Genomic DNA, 25086 nt, shown 5'->3' on the forward strand with positions numbered 1-25086 from the left:
AGTACGAAATGCGAGTCAATGTCGTCATCAATTAAGTCACGCACGTGATAAATCATTTACGCGATTCTCGAAAATCGTTTTAGCAAATCTGTAGGTTATATCGGGGAAATTGAAAACAAAGGTCGTCGATTCAATGTTCACTGACTCTATACTTTGTACTTCGTCGTTCCTCTCTCGAAGCTCTTCATAAGACTTGCTGAACCAGCCTGTTTTCTCGGTTTGAACTCAGTAGGGTTGTTTACACGGGATCAAGCCGATTTAGATCGATCCGGATTAGTCTAGATTGCCTGCACGGATGTGATCAATCTCCCAATGAGAGCAATCCGCTTCATTTGCCTCGGCCCAACCGGAAAAGGCTAAATGTGCCAGGCAACCGTTACCAATGGCGAAGCTAGGAGATTGGAATGTGATCCGGGCCCGGTCGTTCAAAACTCCGCTATCAGGTTGGCGACTGCTAAACCACCTTTATCTTAGTAGGCTCCGTTAGGCTTAGCGGCTGCTATATGCAACCGCTAAGTTAGCGGGCGCGAAGTTAAAAGCTATGAACAATCGGGTCCTGGCTAGGTTTGGTCTGGTTCGATGTGCATGCTTACGTCATTACGAGACCTGCGTCATTCATGACGTCGTGAGCGACGTGCTCTGATCTGATCTGGTCTGGTCGGGCCTGGTTTGGTCCCGTGTAAACGACCCTGAAGCCACGAAGCAGTGTTCTAAACTGCATCACGCTTGTTTTTCAGCATTGTTGTCTACCTCTTGTACGTAACTGCGCAAGCCTCGAGACTTTGCCTGGCCGCTATGACAATCGATCGCGCATGCGCAGTTATGCTCCCTTTGAAGGCGAAAACAATTTGCACGGCATCTTGTGCGAGAAAGGTCATCATAATTTGCACAATAATCCCAAGTTTATGGGACCTGCATTTCCTGATTCCAATATTTCCCAAAAATGCATCCGAGGAACTATTTGTCTATTCGTTCGACGGCTCACTTGGCATATTGACAGCTTTTGCGATAATTTTCACAGCCAATGTTGTCATCATTGTCGGCTTGAAGCGGGCTGCCGGTATCAGAAGCTCAACCAGTGCCAAGGACACGAGCGCAAGAGAGAAATCTTTGACCGGAGTCCTAATTCTCATCTCATTCGCGTTCATCGTCACGTGCCTGCCGTACGGAATTCACGAACTGTTGCTGTTTGGTATCCCAGAATACAGCGCGAAATATGACTTCCGTTTCCGGTACTGGAGGATTCGATTTGAAGCAGAGCATTGGATTCTTACGGCATTTAATTATCTAAACCACGCTACAAATTTCTTCTTTTATGTGTTAGGGGGAGGGAAGAAGTTTAAGAAAGATGTTAGGGACATTTTCTGCATCAGTCGCAAGCCGGCCCACCACTAATACTATCTTGACCTTCAATGTATCGCATTGCTACATCGCGCGTCCGCGGCATTACCGCTGGAAATTAAGTATGACCAATGCAGGCATAACGCGCACAAAGAGCTTGGTAATCGAGATCCTTCTGGGCTTTGACTATGCCGGTGGGTATATAAGGCTTATCTCGGTGGTCTGCGCAGAATTATCACGAGAGTGTACCTGAATGCTGAAAGTAGCAACAAAGTTGAATGTTATATAGGATAAACGAGATTCTTCAGTCAAGATTATACGATTTTGAAGAAGTCAAGTCTCATCTCGCTTTCTTGCTCCGGATTATTGAGAATCACCATCAGGACGCTTGATTGGCGCCGCAACAGACAATAAAAAGGATTGCATAATTGGAATGTAATCAAAATTTGTTCTGGAAACACCTGCTTTTGTGTCCATGCCCATTCTAATCCACTTCTTTTTTCGACCGATAAACAATTATTCCATTCATCGGTATCCCTTGATTAGGGTTATTGATGCCATGATGTAACTGGACAGGTCACTTATGACACTCCTACGCTTGCTGAATAGATGTCTTTTAGCAAGAATTATAAAGAATATTCTTTGTTAAATCTTGCTGGTAGTATAATGTGCGTAAGTATGCATGTAATTCTGAGGAAATTATTTTGTGTGCCCAACCCCATAACCTTCCTTGGGAGGGTAGCCGTGTTCTGAGCTTACAGTGCAGTGGGACAGTGTCAGGAGTCACCACAAATAGGAATTATCCAGGGTTGTTTTTCTACCAGAAAAAGTGTGTTATTTCAGAACCAGTGTGAGATATAAACATGAAACACACCAGGCAGTCTTATTTTTTGCTGTACTACAACACCATTGCTTTTTTTGCGGTTTTTTCAAGAAATAAAAAAGTTTATGGTACCTTTTGTATATTGACGATTCAGTAATGAAGACAATAATGCAGTTTATTTTAATCATAATGAAAAATACAGACAACAACTTGTGCGACAACTTTGTGCAAACCGCATTGAAAACGGTTGACATGAGTAGTTTAGAAGATATCATAAGTTGTAGGTGTTGATATCAATAAGCGAGACGGTACATGGTTGACTTTCATGGCGGAGGGAGAAATAATTGCAACTCGATGCCTGGATATGAAATGAAAATTACGGTAATTTTGATTGGGAAGCGCTTAGGGCGATCGCTTCAAGGCACGTGTACCTGAATCAGCCCGTGATTGTATGTAGCACGTACTAGTGTATACATAAAATTACAATACCCGCGGTCTTATTCAACAAAAGTGGGCTCACCGGATTGTGGCATCACCGATTTACGCGGACCTGTCATTAGACTTAGCTAGCCCGTCATCATTTGGATACATTCCTGCCAGAAGGACGATAGACCAACAAGTGTTCGTTTCAAAATAGTCGCGGAGAAAAGTTCGTCAGGAATGGGAGGCTTTACTTCATTATGTTTGTTCTTCTTCTGGTAAACTCTTTTCCTGAACATGTTGATGCTAGTTTTCCGATTTTGTTTCACCTCTTAGGTAGTAGAAAAACGCGCTATTCGTTATTTATAGTATAATATGCAGACGTCCTTGCCCTAAAACCTTTCATGCCTCCTGAGTTCCCGCCGAAATCGGAGTTCACATCACCTCACTAATACGACGCAGCGTCATTATTTCTACATTATCTGCGCACGGAGGTCTAACTCTGGTCAGGTCGGAACAAAATCGGAAAAACTTTCTTGATAGTTTTTCCATTTGATGGGTTATTATGGGACTACATGTATTTCTCTTCCAGTCATGTCACCCACAAAGCTGTTCACATATGCGTCGTTTTTTGATTGCGACAGAGAACCTGCGTGCCATTTCGTATATACATTTGTTGCCAATCGTCTTGCTAGGAGGGTGACAAGCCCTCTTCTTAGACTTATGGCATTTGACGTCATCTTTGCCGTTACCTCGGAATCTTTCGGGAATGTTCGTCAGGCCATCTGCATTTGTCGGGAAGTTCCGCGAAAGCAGAGAGGTTAAAAGCCGACACATTCGAAACCCTGTCTCTGTAGAGTGAAATATTAGTTCGAGGTCCCGAGGAACATGATTACAGCTTACAGGAATTCATGGCACTTCCAGCTAACGCTAATGTTATCGTTTTTCTATTTTTGATTTACGTCCAATTCCTAAATAGGACTAATACACGAGATGGTCTTTCGAGCCGTCTTGATATCCTGACAGGATAACAATTCTTTTTCGGACTATTTTGGCGAGGTTGTATACAGACTCACATAATGATGATAAATAGCACGGACCTCGTGCCCGTGGAAACTTATTGGGCGTTAGAACTAACACTCATCATAATGAAAAAATGGTTCATCGCCTGTGTGATTGTTCCAATAGGCATCGTCAGTAACCTTGTCCTTTTGTTGATCACGACGAAGGAGGAATATCGCCGTAGTTCTAACTGCACCTTCTTGGCGGCGCTGTCAGTGCTGGATACACTGGAGCTAGTGGCAACCGCTATTTATGTGGGATTGTTCAGTCACGGTTATGAGATCGACAGTGTGGTTATAGAATTCGTAGGCCTTATCTCCTGGAAGTAAGTACAAATACGACCGCTAGGTGTCGCAACACTGCACGCTATGAGTACAATTTCCACGCCAAGTCAGCCTGCCCACCTCACTGACTTTTCTCAAAATGCTGTGATAATCTTTTCCCGGTATAGGAGTTACCACTCGTCATGTATTGTGTCTAATTGCCTCTAATTAGACTTCTCTAACTATGCATTAATGACTACGTCATGGGATACTTCACCCTCCAACATGTAGACGTGCTGATTAGTTCTTTTGAATTATTTTTGACCGGTTATTCTAAAATGTGTGTCGAAAATAGCAGGAATCAGCTAAAATAGCGAACTTGTAGTTCCATTTTAGCCACTTCTCGTTTGTCGCCTACCGCGAATCATGTAGCCTTGTGCAAAAAGTGCAATCACAATTGTTCTAAAAAGGCATATAATTGCTCAAATTTGTAAATTCTTGAAATTGGAATATTAGCTTTTTAACATTTTGAAATTTTCAATCGAGGCAAAATGTCATATTTGAGTTTGATTAAGTTTCACAAGTTTTTTGTAATAGTGATGAAACATTTGGTGCCAGGGCAATCATGGGAGCAACCTAAAATGTGGAAGCGGGAATGATTGCCCACTGGCAAAGCGAGGGTGACTATGAACATTGTTGATTTCTTGCACCTCTGCCAGTGTTAAGGCATCGGTAGTGGCTGCCATTAACTATAACTTATTCTATCGGAAGCGTCAAGAGCTAATATGCAGCCTACTGGCGAAATGGGTCTACCTAAGCCTTTTCGTATGGTGCATTTCACAGATTTCGACTTCTTTCGTTGACTGCTCGTTATGCACAGCGACGGCATTATAGTGGTTACAGATTGTCCCACCAGATGGCAGGATGGCGCCCAACAAGCCAATGGCATCTGCCGGAATTATCGCACACCAGTCTACTTCAATGCGTCAACTCTATATCCGAATTGAATATAAGTAGCGCGTTCGATTACCATACGTACTTTGCCCCGCGCCAATTGAGATTTATATCTATTTGATGTTAGTTTTAGGGGTTGGAGCGTTTGTAGAATGTTTGAAACACCATTCTAAAATACCTTGGTACCGTAAAGTCAACTTTTAAATGGAAAATGCATAAGCCTCGTTCTGAGAGTGAAGTGTTTTGGACACGCAACCAAGATGCTCTACCAAAGTTCCCTCGGGTTGCACTAAAATGTGGAAACCATGCACACGTCACCCCGTACTCCGTATGGAATTTCAGCTCATTTCAGAAGTTTGAGGCTCTCAAAACACTGCTTCAAACACAAATCAGCCAAGGAAGCATCAACAACCCTAAGTTTTTTAATGAGCACTACACATATTTGCCGAGAAAAACGCTCCAAATAGCCCATTTGCGCGGATTTTAGCATTACTTGAGCGAGCCGATGCGGACTTCCTATGCGCGCTGTACAAAATGTACATGTCTCATTTCTGTAACGTTGCCGTAACATAATGTAAACAACGGCGCTACCGGCGCTCCGGGCCGGCGATGGATGGAATTTGCCAAATTCGCACATATTCAAGTTATTTTCGTGGCCTATCTTTTTAAGTTTGAGGTATTTTAGAATAGAAATTGAACCCTCGGCTTCGGACCTTGGTTGAGTTACCAAGACACTCTCGGGTGGAGCTAAAATTTCGTCCAAACCCTCGCCTATCGGCTCGGGTTTGGACTGTATTTTAGCTCCACCCTCGAGTGTCTTGGTAACTCAACCAAGGTCCTCCGCCTCGGGTTCAATTCCTTAAATACAATGAGTGTTTTTTTTCGATTTCGTGCACCTACTTGTTTCTACAAGCTCTCTCTTTCCATCATATTATATTTGCCTTTTGTGCCTATTTGGTATAACACAAATAGGGAACGAGAAGCGGAATATATGAAGGTACATTCTTATTCAACTTGATCACCATGAAGCATAGGTTTGCATGTAAAAAACGTTGCGCCTGGCATTCGCGATGGCGCTCTCGATTTTTCGATCGAGTTAAAGGTGGCGCGATCGAGTTGCACGTGATTTGCAGGATTCGTCGAAATGAAGCCCTGGTCGAAGAAAATGAAGCAGGAACATGTTTAGTGCAGACCATACATTATAGTTGTTTCACCATACCTGCTGGCGGCTGAAGAATCAGCCTCAGTCGATCGCTGCACGGGGTCAGGTGTAGTTTGTCATGTCGGGATTAAATTCAGAATAATAGTGTGATAATTCACTCAGGTTTTGAAATTTTCCGTTTTTTCGCAATCTTATGATGGAAGGAGTAGGCATGACAGCCTTAAAATACCATTGGTTCCTGCCAAATTTTCGTATGATAAAATTTATAGACATCACCCTTGAAGTGGTTTTTTGAAAAGGTGGAATTCGTTCGCAAATTAAAAAAAGCGTTTTCGCGTCACATTTGGGGTTGTGTGTGTTGGACAGGTTTCGAATTCCATACTAACGGCGAAGTACGAAATGCGAGTCAATGTCGTCATCAATTAAGTCACGCACGTGATAAATCATTTACGCGATTCTCGAAAATCGTTTTAGCAAATCTGTAGGTTATATCGGGGAAATTGAAAACAAAGGTCGTCGATTCAATGTTCACTGACTCCATACTTTGTACTTCGTCGTTCCTCTCTCGAAGCTCTTCATAATACTTGCTGAACCAGCCTATTTTCTCGGTTTGTACTCAGTAGGGTTGTTTACACGGGACCAAGCCGATCTAGATCGATCCGGAAAGTCTAGATTTCCTGCACGGATGTGATCAATCTCCAAATGTGAGCACTCCGCTTCATTTGCCACGGCCCAACCGGAAAAGGCCAAATGTACCAGGCAACCGTTACCAACGGTTGTTCAAAGCTACGCTATCAGGTTTGCGGCCGCTAAACCACCTTTATCTTAGTTGGCCCCCAAATTCGCTCCGTTGGGCTTAGCGGCTGCTATGATACCGCTAAGTTAGTGGTACCTGAAGGGTTTTGTCATGGGGTGCTGCCAAGGTTAAGCGGCACCCCAAGGGTTCTGCTAAGTTAAGTAGCGATCACTAAAACTAAAACAAACAAAAGCTTTGAACAACCGGGCCCTGGCCTGGTTTGGTCTGGTTCGATGAACATACTTACTTCATTACGAGACCTGCGTCATTCATGACGTCGTGAGCGACGTGCTCTGATCTGATCTGGTCTGGTCTGGTCAGGCGTGGTTTGGTCCTGTGAAAACGGCCCTAAAGTCACGAAGCAGTGTTCTAAACTGTATCACGCTTGTTTTTCAGCATTGTTGTCTACCTCATGTACGTAACTGGGCAAGCCTCGAGACTTTGCCTGGGCGCCATGACAATCGATCGCGCATGCGCAGTTATGCTCCCGCTGAAGGCGAAAACAATCTGCACGGCATCTCGTGCGAGAAAGGTTATCATAATTTGCACCATTATCCCAAGTTTATGGGACCTGCATTTCCTGATTCCAACATTTCCTAAAACTGCATCCGAGGAACTATTTGTCTATTCGTTCGACGGCTCACTTGGCGTATTGATACCTTTTGCGATAATATTCACGGCCAATATTGTCATCATTGTCGGCTTGAAGCGGGCTGCCGGTATCAGAAGCTCAACCAGTGCCAAGGACACGAGCGCGGGAGAGAAATCTTTGACCCGAGTCCTAATTCTCATCTCATTCGCGTTCATCGTCACGTGCCTGCCGTACGGAACTCACGAACTGTTGCTGTTTGGGATCCCAGAATACAGCGCGAAATATGACTTCCGTTTCCGGTACTGGAGGATTCGATTTGAAGCAGAGCATTGGATTCTTACGGCATTTAATCATTCAAACCACGCTACAAATTTCTTCTTTTATGTGTTAGGGGGAGGGAAGAAGTTTAAGAAAGATGTTAGGGACATTTTCTGTATCAGTCGCAAGCCGGACCAGCACTAATACAATCTTGACCTTCAATGTTTTAACATTGCTACATCGTGCGTCCGCGGCATTACCGTTGGAAGTTCAGTATGACTAATGCAGGCATAATGCCCACAACGAGCTTGGTAATCGATATCTTTCTGGGCTTTGACCATGCCAGTGGGTATATAAGGCCTATATCGGTGGTCTGGGCAGAATTATCACGAGAGTGTACCTGAATGCTGAAAGTAGCAACAAAGTTGAATGTTACAAAACTTCAAGGTACACAACTCTTCATTCCAGACGACTTGACCAAACGTTATACGACGTCAGCTTTTCAAGCCAAACTTTGCCCGAAGTTCCGAGCCTTCAAATATTCCGACTGATCAGGCCAAGCAAAGTCATCAAATCCACTGTCACCATCAAAACCCTAATTCAGGAGATTTCTGGGGGAGATAAATCCTCTGTGTTGACAAGGATGGGTATACGAGATTCTTCAGTCAAGAATATACGATTTTGAAGAAGTCAAGTCTCATCTCGCTTTCTCTCTCCGGATTATCAGAATCAGCATCAGGACGTTTGGTGTCGCGGAAGAGATTGGCGCGGCAACAGCAATGTAATCAAAATTGGTTCAGGAAACACACCAGGTCTTGTGTTCATCCCCATTCTAATCCACTTCTTTGTTCGACCGATAAATGACGATCGAATGTATCCTAGTTGAAGATTAGCTTGGATGTGATAGTACTATTGTAAATCATTTATCTATATAATAATACTGGAAGGGGGACGAATAAACTCACACTTGCCGATGTTGTTTTGCCTCGAAATTCGGCATGGTTGTTTGGAATATACTCTCCTGATGCAACGTATAGTTCAAATCGCTAATCATACATGAAAAGTATTAAAATTTAAAGATTTTATATAGATTTTTCCCCGTCTCAGTCTTACTCCGACCGCCATGTTTTCGCAGCAAGTGTCAGTAAATTTTTGAAGATCGACCATTTTGCAACTTCTTTTTAAGCCCTCGATTCGACTATACGATTCGACATGCATTTTTAAACTTGCTTCCTCGGCACCATTTGTCAAAATCAGCGGCCAATTTATTCTTGCATTTGTCAGGAAAACGCAAGAACTCACTTGCTAAAGCACTCATTTGCGATTTCGCTGGAAGTTTCTCTACGCGTTGCTAATGACGTCATCACCGAGAGAATCACACCGTTCGTGCGAATTTGCGAGATTGTCCAAGTTGAATTTGTCGACTGCATGTTGAGCAAGGCGAGTGCAATTTTGTCGTGAAAAAGGACATTTCCCACAAATAATGACTGCATGCCGGAATATCTGATCGACCCACCGCCGCGCCGACAAGTTGAGTCGCGACGGCGCGGTGTAGGCCTAGCATACCGCCTGACCCAATAGATCGCGCGCCCTACACCACCAATGCCAACGGCCAAGCACCAATCCATCAGCAATGATCAGCGTGTCATTGTCAACCAACGCCAGTCGCCCAGCAACTTACATGTACAAAGGTTGCACTCATTTACGTTCGTATGTTCGTTCAGTGATATTGTCCGGAAATAGGTAGGCCTAGCCGAGGGTGGTGGTAGGCTGGGTCCTATCATAATCATATTCATAGGCCTAGCCGAGGGTGGTGGTAGCCGGCTGGGTCCTATCATGCAAAAGACAAAAGTCAATAAAGAAATAAATGCGTGTCCGGCAACGCCCCCACACCTGGCCTTTTGGGTGACTCCAGAAACTACCGGGCCGATTTCTTCAAAGTTTGTTTTTTATATTTCAGTAACCATGGTTACGATATAGGGGCCATTTTGCGTACTCTAATACATTAATTTGCTGTACATTACTTTGTATCACCTATGCGTACACGGGGGGGGGGGGGGGGGGGTATCTAACAAATTGGAAAAATGTGTGTACATACTGAACGGATGACAAACAAAACACGGTCAGTGGCACAACCTATGATAATATAGGCCTGCCTTTCAACTCTAGCTACCACCCGAATTATGCCCACTACACGGGTTATGCTAGTATTTGTTATATTGCTTATCATTATATAAACAGTTTGTATAGGCTTATGCTTAAATCTGCAACAGCCCAATACTTGACTTGCCAAACTTAAAAATGCAGCGCCACTCGCGGACAAAGATAGAACAACTCGACATTTTTTTCACCGGTTTTCGCTGTGCATGCGTACCAGCCATCCGGAAACTAATAATGGCGGCACTCTGAACTTGTTTTGTGTAAGTTTTTGAGAGTTCAAAAAGTTCTTTAAGGCTCATGATTTAAGATAATTTAGCAATCTGATAACTATTACGTGTTAAGAAACAGACGTACCACAGTTATAACCAGTTTACCTGTGTGAATTTGCATGCGCTGCGAAAACCGGTGAAAAAAATGTCGAGTTGTTCCATCTTTGTCCGCGAGTGGCGCTGCATTTCCGAGTTTGGCAAGTCAAGTATTGGCATGATGGGATTTATTAATAAATCAAAAACATTGAAATTAACATTGTACAGCCTATCATATTATGCAGTGATCAAGTAATGAATAATTTACAGTAGACCTCCCTTTTCGGACACCTGTCTATTAAGGGCCCTCTTTATTGGGGACACTAGTTTAGGTCCAAAATTGGTTGTTTCCATTTGATTTGACCTCTTTAATCAGTACACCTCTAGCTCAATTAAGGACAGCACTTGTTAGTCCCGAGGGTGTCCTTGATAAAGAGGTTCTTCTGTATGCGATTCCATGTAATAAATTAGTTAGTACTACATTACGTTTATTTGTCGTTGCCGGTCTAGGCTTATTAATCCCATTGACGCTGTTCCCTGGGGATCTATGTTACTTGGATTTTCCCTGAGAGCCCTTTGACAAGACAGTAGAACAATGGGAATTTCGGCCTTGGTTTAAAGACCATTGGACCAGGCCTGAATTGCTTTGACTGCGACCTGAAGGGCAACAATAATGTAATGTGTGAGTCTCCTAATTTCTATACCAACTTGAAGACAATAGTCCTTTGGCCTGCCCAACGACAGATCAAATCGATAGACACCCGGCCAAGACAAGACCATTGGTGTCAAAGACCTCTTCCTTCTCCTCACACGTTCCCATATTCAAAGTCACGTCTTCTAAGGCTAACAAAATGGTAAATGGTCTCTTCAAGCGTTTCCTCATCGTTGCTGTCCTCACACGGTACATCGGTAAGGGCAGAGTGGTGGCCAATCCCGAAACCTATTCAACTTAGTCGTCCTAAAATAGGCGGCGAGAACTAACATTGCCTTTCAAATGAAAATTAGTCGAAACAGTCGTGAGGTATGCAACTCCGGCAAGAGTGATATGTATGAAAGTAAACGTGTGTCACTCTTGATTCTAGCAATGGTTGATGTAAATCGATACACGTGTAGGCTACGTGTGACGTCGTGTAAACGTCTAGTTGAGAAGAGATATAACTCCGAACACTTATTTTTTATCAGGTATAATATTTCATATTCTTTGACTCGATTACGTTAGCAGGTTTATTATGAGGAGAGAAAGGATTGCCGTGTCGAAGGCACAGCGGGTATAACTGAGCCATGTTTTGCACTCGTGGGTCCGTCTTATTTTCACCGCACAGTTGGTATAGCGCAAGTAGGCTTCTTCGTTTGACAGGAGTGGTGTCCGTCTTTTGTAATCGAGGAAAGTAGTCTAGGGCGACTGGTCTGAAAAGAGAATATTCCAGGAATAGGTTTAGTTCGCCATAAGGTTCCCATTTTCAAAGGCATGTCTCATCATGCCTACGACATTTGTATGACTATCGCAAACCTTCGCACCCCATTGGACAAGCGACATCATGTGACCGGTCCATATAACTTATGTTGCCGGTGACGTCTCGTCCGCGGGCAACATTTACGGTCTGTCATTAAAGAGCGACTCAATTTTACGCAGTTTGCGTGTCAGAAATTTGCGGTGGTCATAGAAAATAATAGCGTGTTCCCCTTGTCTCTTGAAAGTTACATTCATCGGGCCAGAAAAATCTACCTTGCCCTTGACAAAGGGCCAAGTGTAGTTGACAAATGTGCATGCGAAACCGGATTCAAAATTAAGAGAATTTCTCTTAAACATCTGGCGACCAAATTTCCCAAAGTCGAATTTACCTAAAATGTTAAAACATCTAGATTTAGAATGAACCGCAGTTACAGTGTAAATGCATTATTCGAAGCTCCGTTTTACAGTCTGTGGTTATGGTTGACAACCAAAACCGCTTGGGTTGGTGCAAGATATGGAAGCAGTCAAAAGCTTTTAAAATCACAGTATTCGTTGTTTAATTTGGGATGTTTTAGAATAGGAATTGATTCCGCACTGTCGGTGTTTATAATACCTCCAGTTCGGTATCAATTCCTGAAACAAAACAAAACCGAGAGCAATAGCAGAAATTCCTACCTTAGCAGCTGGGAATATTACAGTATTCCCATCTCTTCGCCTTGCTTGTTGTGTAACACCAGGGTTCGGTGGAATCGGCGGTGAACCGGCAGTAATTAGCAGCAGCCACTTCGTCCAAAGCCCAGGGAAGGTATTGTGGCAGTGGTACGTGTGGTGTTTTTGCGTTCCAGTCCTGGCAAGCTTTACCGGATCTTGTCCTGCTCATTTTCCCGTTGTACACTTTACCATCCCAACAGTCACCTTCAAGAACACATCGACATCGAGGGACATCACAGTATTCCCACACGGTGTCCTTACTCTGTGTGTAACACCACGGTTTGGCGATATCAGTAGATGAACATGAAGTCCGGCAGAAATTTGACGCTTCTGCGATCTTTCGGGCCCAGGGTAGGTACTTTGCCTTGGGCTTGTGTGGCACGTTTGAGTCCCAACGCTGACAAACTATCCCACTCTTGGTCTTGCTCTCTGTTCCATTGTAGGATTTACCATCCCAGCACTCTCTAGCTATAGGCTGCTGACTTGCTGGAATAGGATGGAATGAGAGTCATTAATTTATCTACCTTTGGCTGCGCTCGATTTTGGTCTACAGGCTAGCTCCACTTGCGCGGTTTGGTGAGACAACCAATACCGCCAGTTCAGTATCAATTCCTTAAACCCAGGTTGGATAGTTATCATGAATTTAACAAGAGGTTCAATGAACTGGCGCTCAGCTGAAATGGATAGGTGAAGGCAAGGGCCAAGTGTGTGTTGGTACCCTGTTATTATGAGGCAACGTGAAGCTGTAACGTCTAGCACGCAGAAGTGCTGGTGCGAAAGACCTTCTTGCTATATCAGTGCATGTTGAAGTACTGAGTTGACGTCACCCTGCTATTATGACGTAAAGTCATTTCTATTGCCGTTGCAGTAGTGGGGTGTGTAATGACGTCAAGGAGTTGTGTGGTGACGTCAAAGAGTGGAGTCCTTGTCTTCATGCAGCGTAGGTGGAACTAATAACACGCACATGGACACAAGGTACATAATTATTACAGTGTATTTTGTGAGGTGGGGCCTGGTGCTTTACAATGGTCAAATGAACCGACTGTTGTCTGGACATTGATGAAGTGGATGCAGCCAAATGTTTGGGATGGTCTTTTTTGTTTGTGAAGAAAAGAAGATAAAGAGTTGTTTAACAAAATGAACTTTATTGGTGCGGCAGATATTTAATGCCTTTCGGCAGATATTTTATTCCTTGCGGCAGATATTTGTTGCCTTGCGGCAGATATTTGATAACGCTCTGCGGGAATGGAAAGCAGTAAAACGAGTAAGCACACCTTACTCTGATGTGGGAACAGCAAGTGTTTTACTGGACTTGAAATGTGCCAACGACTCCTCTTGGAATAACCAACAACAGTTAATCTGTAAAACAAGAGAAGAAAAAATTAACACTGACTGAATAAAAAAGGGTGACATAGACGGGGAAATGTACACCACCAGATACAGACTGTGCTTGATCAGGCATTTGTCAGATGATATCCTGAACAAGGCATCTATGGAAGCAAAAGAGACTTAACCTTCGAAGGGCACACTTATTACTCAGTGAAAAGTCAGTCCTGTGGGCTGTTTTCCAATTCAAAATAAAGCTGTAACCTCTTTAAATTAGTCTCACAGACTAAACCATAACACTCAACAGCCAACCGTGCCCACATGATGTGATATTTGAGCTGGATAAAGTTTCACAAGTTTCTTGTGATAGTGATTAATAAAAAACTATTGATAAATTTGAATTATATAGACTCTTTTCAGTACCTAAACAAATTTCAGGCACATGGTCATGTTGATTAAAAGAGTACCCAATCGAGTGTAGCCTCTTTTTCAACCGAAGTGGTCAAGTGCTTAAGGGATAATGGTATTTATAAAATGACTTCTACAAGACGTGGTAAGCGAGCAGGACATTGTCGGAACAACATGTGGTCTGATAGGGACATTCATTTGAAGCTAATGACATGGAATTGCAGATCACTGAAGGAAAAAGTGTCTCTCTTCGTTGAAACAATGTGAAGTAATTCAGTTGACGTTGCCGTACTTCCTGAAACTTGGCTGTGGGGAAATGAAACTGACAATATTACGACCGGCAGTGTATCAAAGGAGTTACCAGGATTTCAATTCCTTCATGTACCAAGGACATCCACTGAGGGCGGAGGTGTTGCCATCCTGCTGAGGGATGGTTTCAAGTGCAACCAAGGACCGATGCGGACATTCAAGTACTTTGAATCGATGAATGTTACTGCCTCATGGCAGTCAGAGTCGCTGAGCATCATAGCTGTCTACAGACCCGACGCATATCCACGTAATATGGGACCATTCCTTGATGAGTTTGCATCTCTGTTAGAGACAGTTGTTCCGTCGTCGAATCATCTTCTCATCGTTGGCGATTTCAACATCCACGTTGACCGCAAAAACGAACCAATTGTAAAAAGGTTTCAGCAGTTGCTTGATACATTCATTCTCTTGCAAAGTGTGAATGGGCCGACCCATGTGAAGGGTCATACGCTGGATTTGGTGATCTCAAAGACTAGTGACAATGTCGTCTTTGAAACGGTTTTTGATCCAGCTATGCCGTCCGATCACTTTGCTGTGTTCTGTTCATTGGCACTCCGAAGACCAGAGGAGACGAGACGAAAGAGAGTCACATACAGAGATGTCAAGAAAATCGATGTTGAACTGTTTTGTGAGGATATTAGGAACTCCTCCCTAGTAACATCCCCAAGTGATGACTCAGATACGTTTGTCGAACAATACGACTCGTGCTTAAAGGCTATTCTGGACAAACACGCGCCTTTAAAAACTCGTTCACTCTCAAATCGTCCAGGTGCACCATGGATACGAATGAGATCCAAAACATGAGGAGGATTCGTTATCGTTTCAAGCGGAAATGGCAAAAAGAACGAACAGAAGTTAGCAAGCAAATGTATCGTGCTCAAAGCTGTCACGTGTCAACTATGATTCATGAGGTAATGTAGCATGCATCAGAGAAAGAATAGAGGCCTCACACGGAAGGGACCTCTTTAAAACTGTAGATGCCCTCCTTGGGAAGAATAAATCTTCGCCATTGCCTGAACACACTGATTCAGAAGAGCTGGCTGGGAAGTCTAGTGACTTTTTCTCTGACAAAATCAGGGCGATTCGGTTCGGTCTAGAGTCTAGGAGGAACCAGGTAGACACCCGTAAAACTTGTGGACCTGACCCTGCTGTGCCCAAACCAATGAATGACTTTGAACCATGCATTGTAAATGAAGTGAGGAAGATCCTGATGGCGGCACCAGCAAAGTGCTGTAATCTCGATCCTATACCCACATGGCTCCTGCGGAAATGCCTAGATGTTCTTCTGCCAGTTTTAGTCAACATCATCAACAAGTCATTGGTGAACGGCTGTGTTCCGACCAAGTGGAAATACGCGCTTGTCACCCCGCTTCTGAAGAAACCGTCCCTTGATCCAAATGCAATGTCTAACTACAGCCCAGTCTCTAATCTCTCCTTCCTCTCAAAGCTGTTGGAAAGAGTAGTTGCAGCCCGCTTACATGGACATTTGCGTGAAAATAATCTCTACGACCCGCACCAGTCAGCATATCGTCATCTCCATTGTACCAAAACTGTGCTAGTGAAGGTGTCTAATGACATTCTGTGTGATATAGACCAGCAAAAGGAAGCTGTTCTAGTACTGCTAGATCTCTCCGCAGCGTTCGACACTGTCGACCACAGCATACTCCTGAATCGTCTGGAAAAACGGATTGGCCTCTCGGGATTGGTTCTTCGCTGGTTTTGCTCCTACCTCAGTGACCGTCAACATTCTGTGTCTTTGAGTGAATCCACGTCCTCACCGGTTACTCTCGATGTAGGAGTTCCCCAGGGCTCTGTGCTGGGGCCTGTGTTATTCAATCTTTACACCCTCCCGCTCACTGATGTAATGCAAACGCATAACCTCCATGCATGCGAGATGTTCGCGGATGACAATAAGATGCTAGAGATCTTCCCCGCCGGAATGAACGCACAAGCTCTTTGGAAGTCTGTTCAAGTGATGTTGATGAATGGCTCCTCGAAAACAATCTGAAGTTCAACCGACCAAAAACATCATCAGCATAGTATCACCCAGGAGGGTGGCATCAGTCAAATCCATTTCAATAAGTGGTGTAGACATCCCGAGCTCCTCGTGCATCAGAGACTTAGGAGCTTGGTTTGATCAGCATATGACCATGGAAACGCACATGTCGAGGTGCTTATGAAAACCTCCACAAGATAAGTCGCATCAAAAAGAACTTGGACACAAAAAGTATCAAGACGTTGATCCATGCCTTGGTGATGTCTAAGCTCGACTGCAACAACGGCTTGCTGCAGGGGCTTCCCAAGAAGTCTCTAGCACCTATGCAGCGGGTACAAAACTCTGCCGCAAGATTTATCACTCGTACAAAAAGATCTGAACATATCACACCAGTGCTTATGTTACTTGTTCCCAGACCGAAGACAGGATTTGGAACTCGTAGTTTTCAGGCTGCCGCAGCCAGACTCTGGAATACCCTCCCCGACACCCTCAAGGACAATAAGGACACCTTGTCTTTCAGAAAGAGACTAAAGACCTGGCTCTTTACCATCGAAAGCGCTTGAGCAGTCTTTACTGATCAGCGCTATATAAATATAAACATTACATTACATCAACCGATTGAACATGAGAAATTTCACTCACCTTCATTGAAGCAGCGACTACCGCCATTTTTAAATGGTGGCATCTTTTCTATCAATCGGCCAATCAGCGACACTGCTTGCAAAAAAGTTGAGCCACCGCCAAACTTCAAATCGCCAAAATTCAGTCAATGTGCCTGCAGCGCCAACTGGCGGCGAAAACTAAATTAGTTCCATTAAAAGTAAAACTGAAAAAATACTAAAAAATACTCAGCCACATTTGAAAACAATATTTGCTCTGTGGACCGATCGAGGTAAAAAGGGACAGAAATTTAAACGCGAAATGACCTCATTCTCTTAATACAGGTCGGATCGCGCTCATTTTTCGTTTCTGAGTTCACCTTGGGCAACTCCTAATTTAGCGACATCAGCGAAAAACCTAGGTCTTACGATAACATAACGTGCGGCCCATGTTGACGGATGGACGGACGGACGGACGGACTGACAGACAGAACTGAATAGCTATTCTACCAGCTCGCTGACTTTGTCAGCTGAACTAATAATCATTATACTTACAAACTTTCGACAACTCTAATACAACAAATAGCAGGCAGGCGAACCACCAAAATTTCGTCATCTTGTAAGAGTTTCAGTTCGGATACTGCGAAACTAACGAATCATAATCTCATTATATCCAGCACGTCATCCCTTTTAATTCTTTTTGCTGTAACCATATGCCCCAAACATAAATAATTATACTTAATTATTATACATTAATATCTACTCATCAAAAATAGATAAAAATTTTATCTATAAATTTTGCAAATGCCAATATGCTTGCGCCTGGAAAACATCTTTTTCACTGTACCAACAACTTTCATCAATGATATTACCCCTTCGATCCGTCTGGCAAGCCTGGCATACCACAAAATGGACAGCAAGGTACCAATAGGAACAGTATTAGGTACCAACGCTCCACCCTCACGGTTTGGTGAGACAACCATTACCTCCAGTTCGGTATCAATTCCTTAAACCCAGGTTGGATAGTTATTATGAATAGAAGCCTATTGACCTCAGGTTCACAATGGGATTGGTTAGACCACAGGCCTCTGAAACTTATGTACTGTTTATAGCTTGATATACTTTTAGCACATCGCCATTGCCAATTGCCATTCACCAGGTATTGAACTCACCCATGAAAAAGCCCCAGGTCACATGAGAAAATGGTTGACGAACCAGAAGATGTAAACAGCGAGATTCCAATATGAAAATTGTCAACAAAATCACCTTTACGGACTTGATCTTCTGTTGCAAAAGATTGGATACATAATTTAAAACAAGGGGATGACAAAGGTATAGTTGTCATTAAAAATAAAAGCAATCTTACGGACCAAAACCAAAACTTTTACCGTCTTCATGAAAACTTAGAAGGCGGTCCGCACTTACGAAAATCAATGACGCAATACTCTATAAGAACACGTCGAAATTATCCTCAAAAATAAGAAATAAATTGAAAATAACATAATTATAAAACGGGCACACATGAGTTTTTTTGCGAAAGAAACCAGGTTTGTCAATCACGTTCTATTTTACAATTCACGTTCTATTTTTCGGCATTGTCAAAGGGAAAGGTTCCAATTCATGAAGTGAATATACTCTCAACAATGTTGACATATTTTCGACATTCCCGCATAACTGTTAAACAGTTAACGTCTAAAGACGATCCCACTCGACAAATAGTAATATCAATTCATATCAAATACCATAAAAACCTTTTATTTGATTTTTAAAAGCAGTCATCGAGTAAACGGACATCACCCAAAAGATCCAAGAAATAAACAGACAAATAACCACAGAAACACTGAAAAAAAACTAGCAATTTATACCAAATAAATCTGACGGGAGACGAAACTAGATACAAATTTAACTAGGTTATGCAAAATAATAATATCTGTAGTGATAGATTGCGAGGAGTAAATCGACGAAGAAAAAAAGAGAGAGGCAAAAATAAGGATCACATCGTGAACCAATTTTAATCATTATACTTACAAACTTTCGATACAAACTCCAATACAAAAAATAGCAGACAGGCGAACAACCAAAATTTCGTCATCATGCAAGAGTTTCAGTTCGGCAGATGCAAAACTAACTAAGCATAATCTTATTATATCCAGCACGTTATCCCTTTTAATTTTTTTTTACTGAGACAAGACCACAAATGATTTTTAAGCCTTTTAGCAGCTAAATTGTCAATGTTTGACCGCGTCGCATCAAATACTGCGTGGGGTTGTGAATCTGAAATTTTGATATGATATTTCGAACAGTCGGACAAATAAATGGTGAAAAGTAAACTACTAGTTGACCACGGAAATTTTTCAAGCATCGACAAACTGGACAGACGTTGATATTTCCACTCATTTCACCCAACTGGCAGAAAAATCTCAAAGCACGCCCAATATTGCCAAATTAGCAAAATTCTAAATTAATTTTTTTATAAACTGATTTCTTGATATCTGTAGACTTGCCACACCAAATATATTTTCAATACCTCTCCAAATATGCACTTGGCAGTTAAAAACATACTCGTGTCTAAATGATAGGTCTGGAACATCCAACCTATGAATATTCAATTAATGGTGGACTTGTGGCTGCTGTAACCATATGCCCCAAACATAAATAATTATACTTAATTATTATACATTAATATCTACTCATCAAAAATCAGTAAAAATTTTATCTATAAATTTTGCAAATGCCAATATGCTTGCACCTGGAAATCATCTTTTTCACTGTACCAACAGCTTTCATTGATTATACAACCCCTTGGGTTCGTGTGCAAGTGTGGCATGCCTGGCATACACCAAAATGGACAGTGAGGTACCAATACGAACAGTGTGGTACCAATACGGACATCATCATCATCATCATCATCATGTCCAGCAGCCATGCGGCCATTGGGGCGACCCTAAGCTGTTAATGATGCGACACCACACGGTTCTGTTCTCGGCGAGGCGGATCAGGTCACTGGTCTTTCTTCCAGTCCAATGCGTCCGCCATCCAAATTCTCTTTGGATGGCGGCTACCCTCCACTGGCCGAACCACCTCAGTTTTTCTTCTTGGCAACGGTTAGGAGGCTGTCGTGATGCCTGATGTACTGGGTGACAAATACGGACAGCGAGATACCAATACAGACAGTGACGTTCCAAAACGGATAGTGAGGTACCAATAAGGACAGTGACGCACCAATACGGACAGTGACGTTCCAATACGGACAGCGAGGTACCAATACGGACAGTGACGTTCCAAAACGGATAGTGAGGTACCAATACGGACAGTGAGATACCAATACGGACAGTGACTTTCCAAAACGGATAGTGAGGTACCAATAAGGACAGTGACGTTCCAAAACGGATAGTGAGGTACCAATACGGACAGTGAGATACCAATATGGACAGTGAGGTACCAATACGGACAGCGAGGTACTAATATGGAAAGTGACGTACCGATATGGACAGCGAGGTACCAATATGGACAGTGACGTTCCAAAACAGATAGTGAGGTACCAATACGGATAGTGAGATACCAATACGGACAGTGAGATACCAATACGGACAGTGAGATACCAATACGGACAGCAAGGTACTGATATGGACAGTGACGTTCCAAAACGGATAGTGAGGTACCAATACGGACAGGGAGGTACCAATACCGACAGCTAGGTACCAATACGGACCGTGAGTTACCAATTTGGACAGGGAGGTACCAATACGGACAGTGACGTACCAATACGGACAGTGACGTTCCAAAACGGATAGTGAGGTACCAATATGGACAGTGACGTACCGATATGGACAGTGAGGTACCAATTTGGACAGGGTGGTACTAATTTGGACAGTGGCTTACCAATATGGACAGCGAGGTACCAATACGGACAGTGACGTTCCAAAACGAATAGTGAGATACCGATACGGACAGGGAGATACCAATACGGACAGCGAGGTACCAATACGGACCGTGAGGTACCAATTTGGACAGGGAGGTACTAATACGGACAGCGAGGTACTAATTTCTATTTCAAAACACCTCAAACCAAACACTGAAATGGGATTTTTAATGTTTCTAGTTTCTCTTTTGAAGGATCACACTGGAGAAGCAATTCCCCAGATTGCCGATAATTGGGCAGGCCTTCCAGTTTGCCGAGCTGGCCGGTCCTGGGGAAGGAAAACATTATTCAATAAAAATGGAAAAACTGTGGTTTGGAGTCCTTCAAAGAATTATCGTTGCCTTAACGTAACGATGGCCCGTATTTCAAGGATCCTATGCGTGATCCAATGGGGGGGGGGGGGTGTCCCTTGGTCGTAACCCCGCCACAACCCACGTTCAATACATATCGCGCGGATACGAGCACGAGTCTTAATCAATTCCACGTCATTATATTGTATAGTAATTTGGCCAGGTTTAACACCCATGGTTGGACATCAAAACCAAATTATTCTCAAAATCTCCGAAAACATATATAGGCCTATATGACACTCGCGAAAATTTAGCAGTTCGGACCGACCGGACGCGATATCACCTTTCGAAAACGATTTTCTTAGAGGACATGACCTGCCTGACTAAAGAGTCAATCCCATATATCTTCAAAGATGATATTTTAACCCGCAGGTAACTAAAACATACCTTGGCCTACATAAATGACACAATTCAGGATAAATTGCGCAATCAAGACCACCTTCCAAAAGAATCTCCAAATTTATCTGAATTTAAATTTAGATGTTCTTCTTCTGTCTTCAACAGCGTTGCCCCAGTTGTTGGCAACGACCCGACTTATTGAAACTTTGGCCTCATTACTGTCTAACCCAGGAAGTTGTATCTTGTATCTGTTAATATAATGAATATCGTTAGCCAATTACTGTTAGAAAGAATTCATTTAGTGGAGCTGAAGACGCACGTATGCCTTCAACATGCATTCGACGTGGATTTTGTTCGGATTTTTGTTGATGTCGTTGATTCTGTCGATTAAAGGGTACCCTATTACTTGTGGATATTGCAGATTTAAGGTGCGCACAATCTGTAACCGTGGTAAATGCATGCCCAAGAGGTTTTACAAGTCTCAGTATCCCATCCTTATATACAAATGTATGCACGGTATATACATGTACAGCAATGGCTTACACCCACACGAGGGAGGAAATATTCTTTTTCGGGTCGCCGGGATTGCCCGAAAATGACTATAGGGATTCGGGATAGAGGAACATTTCCTCGGGAAAATCGGGACGAAGGTGCCGTCTGGAAGCGGAATTTGCAGGATATGACAAATGGGAATCGGGATTTTTCTTCTAACAATCTATGGTGATGACCAAAACGCTTCCAAAGTAGCCCTTATAGATTATTTGACCAAAATTGTTTCTAGTGATATATTAGTCGATAACAATTCTTTGTCCCAGCAGAAACAGGCGCGGATCGGAGGGGGGGGGAGGTAAGGTTCGCACGTCAACGCAATCCTATTAGATGCCTGAAATGCTTGAAAATCGCAACAACTGCATGCCTCCTAAATGTTCAAACTTTTCTGGTGGAGTGCATTTCTTTGATGATACTTTTGACTTTTCAGACACGCTCAGCCGGTTACCAGCCTTGCAGGGTCATCAACTATGGACAAGGTAAATTCATCGTGGACTGCATCAGCTTAGGCTGGTTGGGACAGCGAAGGAACTTCTGTAACCACAACAAATATATTGTTATCTTAAAGGGACAACTTAGGCTTGATATATTGTGGTTTTTTCATCCAAAAATGGTTTCCAGCAGGACCGTGACATCTCCAAATTAACAGGATAATTGAAAAACCATTGAACTGTAATAACCAATGCACTATAGAACTGCATGTATCCAAAGGCCTACCTGAGTTTCACAAGCCATGTCCAAGGCTGCCTCACAACCCTAGCAAAAATCGTTTTTCGAGATCAGTTGTAATGTGATTCTACAGGTGGCGACGTATGATGGCAAGCAGGGGGTATTTTTCTTCTCGTCAGGTAAATCCTACACCCACGTTGTCCCTTTTAAAATAGCAGTTCACATAACTACACTGTATTTTTTCAAGTTTTTTTCTAGGCTTCGGTGTCGGCGTAAAAGGAATAGAAGTCCACCAATGTAATAGTCCTACCCTATTGTTATCTTGTTGTGTTAAGCTTCAAGCCTACAGCTAGCGATACCTTAACCTTAGGCAATAAGGAATTCGCTGATGGTGGGAACTCTTTGAGCCCTGTCACATCTACCTTTCCTTGATAAGCAGTTTGTTTCGTTCCATATTTCTTGTTTAGGATGCCAGAACCCGAGTGCCCTGCCGAGGGCTTCCGAGTGGCCTGGAGCACCACGTGATCTTGCCGTCACATTCCACAAACACCGACACAGGTTTCTAATGCGAATTTCGTTCAAACCACCGGACGGTAAGCGTGACGTCATTGCTGAGGTATCCATTAGCGAATGGCTTGAGACGCTAATATTCATCATGAATATACCTCGAGGTTGGAAAGGGGATTTCGAATCATCAATTTTTAAAAGTCTAACAGTGTAGAACAAAGACACCTCGCGATTAACTACATACACCCGACTGACGATCTCTTTGCATGCGAAGGCAGGTGGCGTAGGTTAGAGCGCTCTAGCGTACGCATGCGCACAATAGGGTGGATCGGAAAATTGTGTGTACAAACTAACCATCGATCCCTTATTTCTATTCCAGCAAGTATCTCTGCGTTGAAAGGTGTCATGGTTGCGATCATAGCCACCAGTGGGCGCGACCTTGGCCAACTCGTCACCTGCCTCGTTTATAACCTTTCCAGAGTTGATTGGAATCAAGTAGGACGACAGGTGGGTTGAAAATCAGAGGTGGGCCATCATTATACACTCGGGTAGAAAATTGCAATCTTCAATGAGATGTCAATCAAATTTACCACCGAATAAAATAGTACACTCTTAAAAATAAATTAAGGTTTGTGAGCTCTTCAAGGGTTTTTTCGGACAACGTCTGGAAGCAGTGTGTCCTTCGGTTTTTATTGTTTTGATTCGCGATCAGCGGGCCCACGCCCACCAATCTCGTCCCCCAATACACCCTCTCAAGTGTAGGTGGCACTGCACAGTGCGGTGGACGGTGTCATGGGCCGCCTCAAATATCGGCTTCCGGCACACGATTCAAGGTATTGTTCCAGTTCCCGGCGAGACCAATCTTTCTTGCGTAACAGGCACCATAATCCACACATTTCTTGGTTCGTAGGAATCCACAGAAGATGTCTACAGCATTTCCAGGACATTTAATTGATACATTTACCGATTTGTGGAGCGGCCTTTGACGCAACTGGGATTATAAAAATGGTGTCATTGCATTTTGCCGATCTTTATCGCCTTTTGCAAACATAGCCTACCGACGAGGTTGGTTAGTCGATATGACTGCTATTTGCTACATTGAATCACGTATTTCCCTCTCGAATCATATTGGTCCTGTGGGTGTTAAATATCTATATGGCCCTGTACTGTAAATCCTTTTCTTTCAGACTGACATAGAGCTGTACCTGACGCCAAGAAACTCGAACGGATGTCACAATCTCCCTTTTGTCTGGTTCAAACCAGGGGAGTCCTTCTACATAAACGTCGAGTCCCTGCCCGCCAGGGCCGCCTACCACCCTAACCAAGGCAGCAACTCCGTGGAGAAGTACTTTCGAATCCCTCCCAAGGCGAATATGACTGACCTTGCCGTTTTGTAAAGTCCCTCCCGTTATGGCCGCCTCTAGAAATATCCGAGGCAGCAGTGTGACTCTAGCACCCCTTGATGCCCTCCCCTTTCAACCACAATGATACTTCTACAATGCATAACTTGGCAGGGAAGATGAGACAATGGCCGAGTTGAAGGTGGGCCGCGTTGCGGGATATCCCTGCCAGCGCTCGCTTCAGAAAAACTGTAGGAAGATTCAGCCAGCCGGAATTCGCCGCCACTTTCCGACTGACAACAATATCGTGTAATTGAATGGCGAATCATATGGGAAGAGGATATATACATAGCATGCTGTGTATGCAACACACAGTAGTTTTAAGTTCACAGCGTTTTATATTACTATTCATTAGGCTCGTTATAAAGCTAGCAACATTTTCTCTTGAATACACAACATGTGGTGTATACAA

At 43.3% G+C, this 25086-nt stretch overlaps 1 protein-coding gene across 1 annotated transcript; it reads left to right on the plus strand.

Annotated features, from left to right (window-relative positions):
• The first annotated feature begins 21660 nt into the window (after positions 1-21660).
• Positions 21661-25086, plus strand: LOC135502529 (uncharacterized). The gene is made up of 5 exons (XM_064795458.1): positions 21661-21977; positions 22529-22577; positions 23235-23360; positions 23654-23781; positions 24462-25086. Exons 1-5 carry the CDS (start codon positions 21882-21884, stop codon positions 24669-24671), a joined length of 609 nt encoding a protein of 202 aa, XP_064651528.1. The 5' UTR covers positions 21661-21881; the 3' UTR covers positions 24672-25086.

This window comes from Lineus longissimus, chromosome 18 (genome assembly GCF_910592395.1).
Source record: "Lineus longissimus chromosome 18, tnLinLong1.2, whole genome shotgun sequence".
Classification (NCBI taxonomy): domain Eukaryota; kingdom Metazoa; phylum Nemertea; class Pilidiophora; order Heteronemertea; family Lineidae; genus Lineus; species Lineus longissimus.

Bases quoted from the DNA above. Each gene is read 5' to 3' on its own strand.
- LOC135502529 (XM_064795458.1), top strand. From the start codon at position 21,882: ATGCATTCGACGTGGATTTTGTTCGGATTTTTGTTGATGTCGTTGATT. The intron at 22,578-23,234 runs GTAAATTCATCG...TTTCTTGTTTAG, and splicing joins GGTCATCAACTATGGACAAG to GATGCCAGAACCCGAGTGCC. The intron at 23,361-23,653 runs GTAAGCGTGACG...TTTCTATTCCAG, and splicing joins TTCGTTCAAACCACCGGACG to CAAGTATCTCTGCGTTGAAA.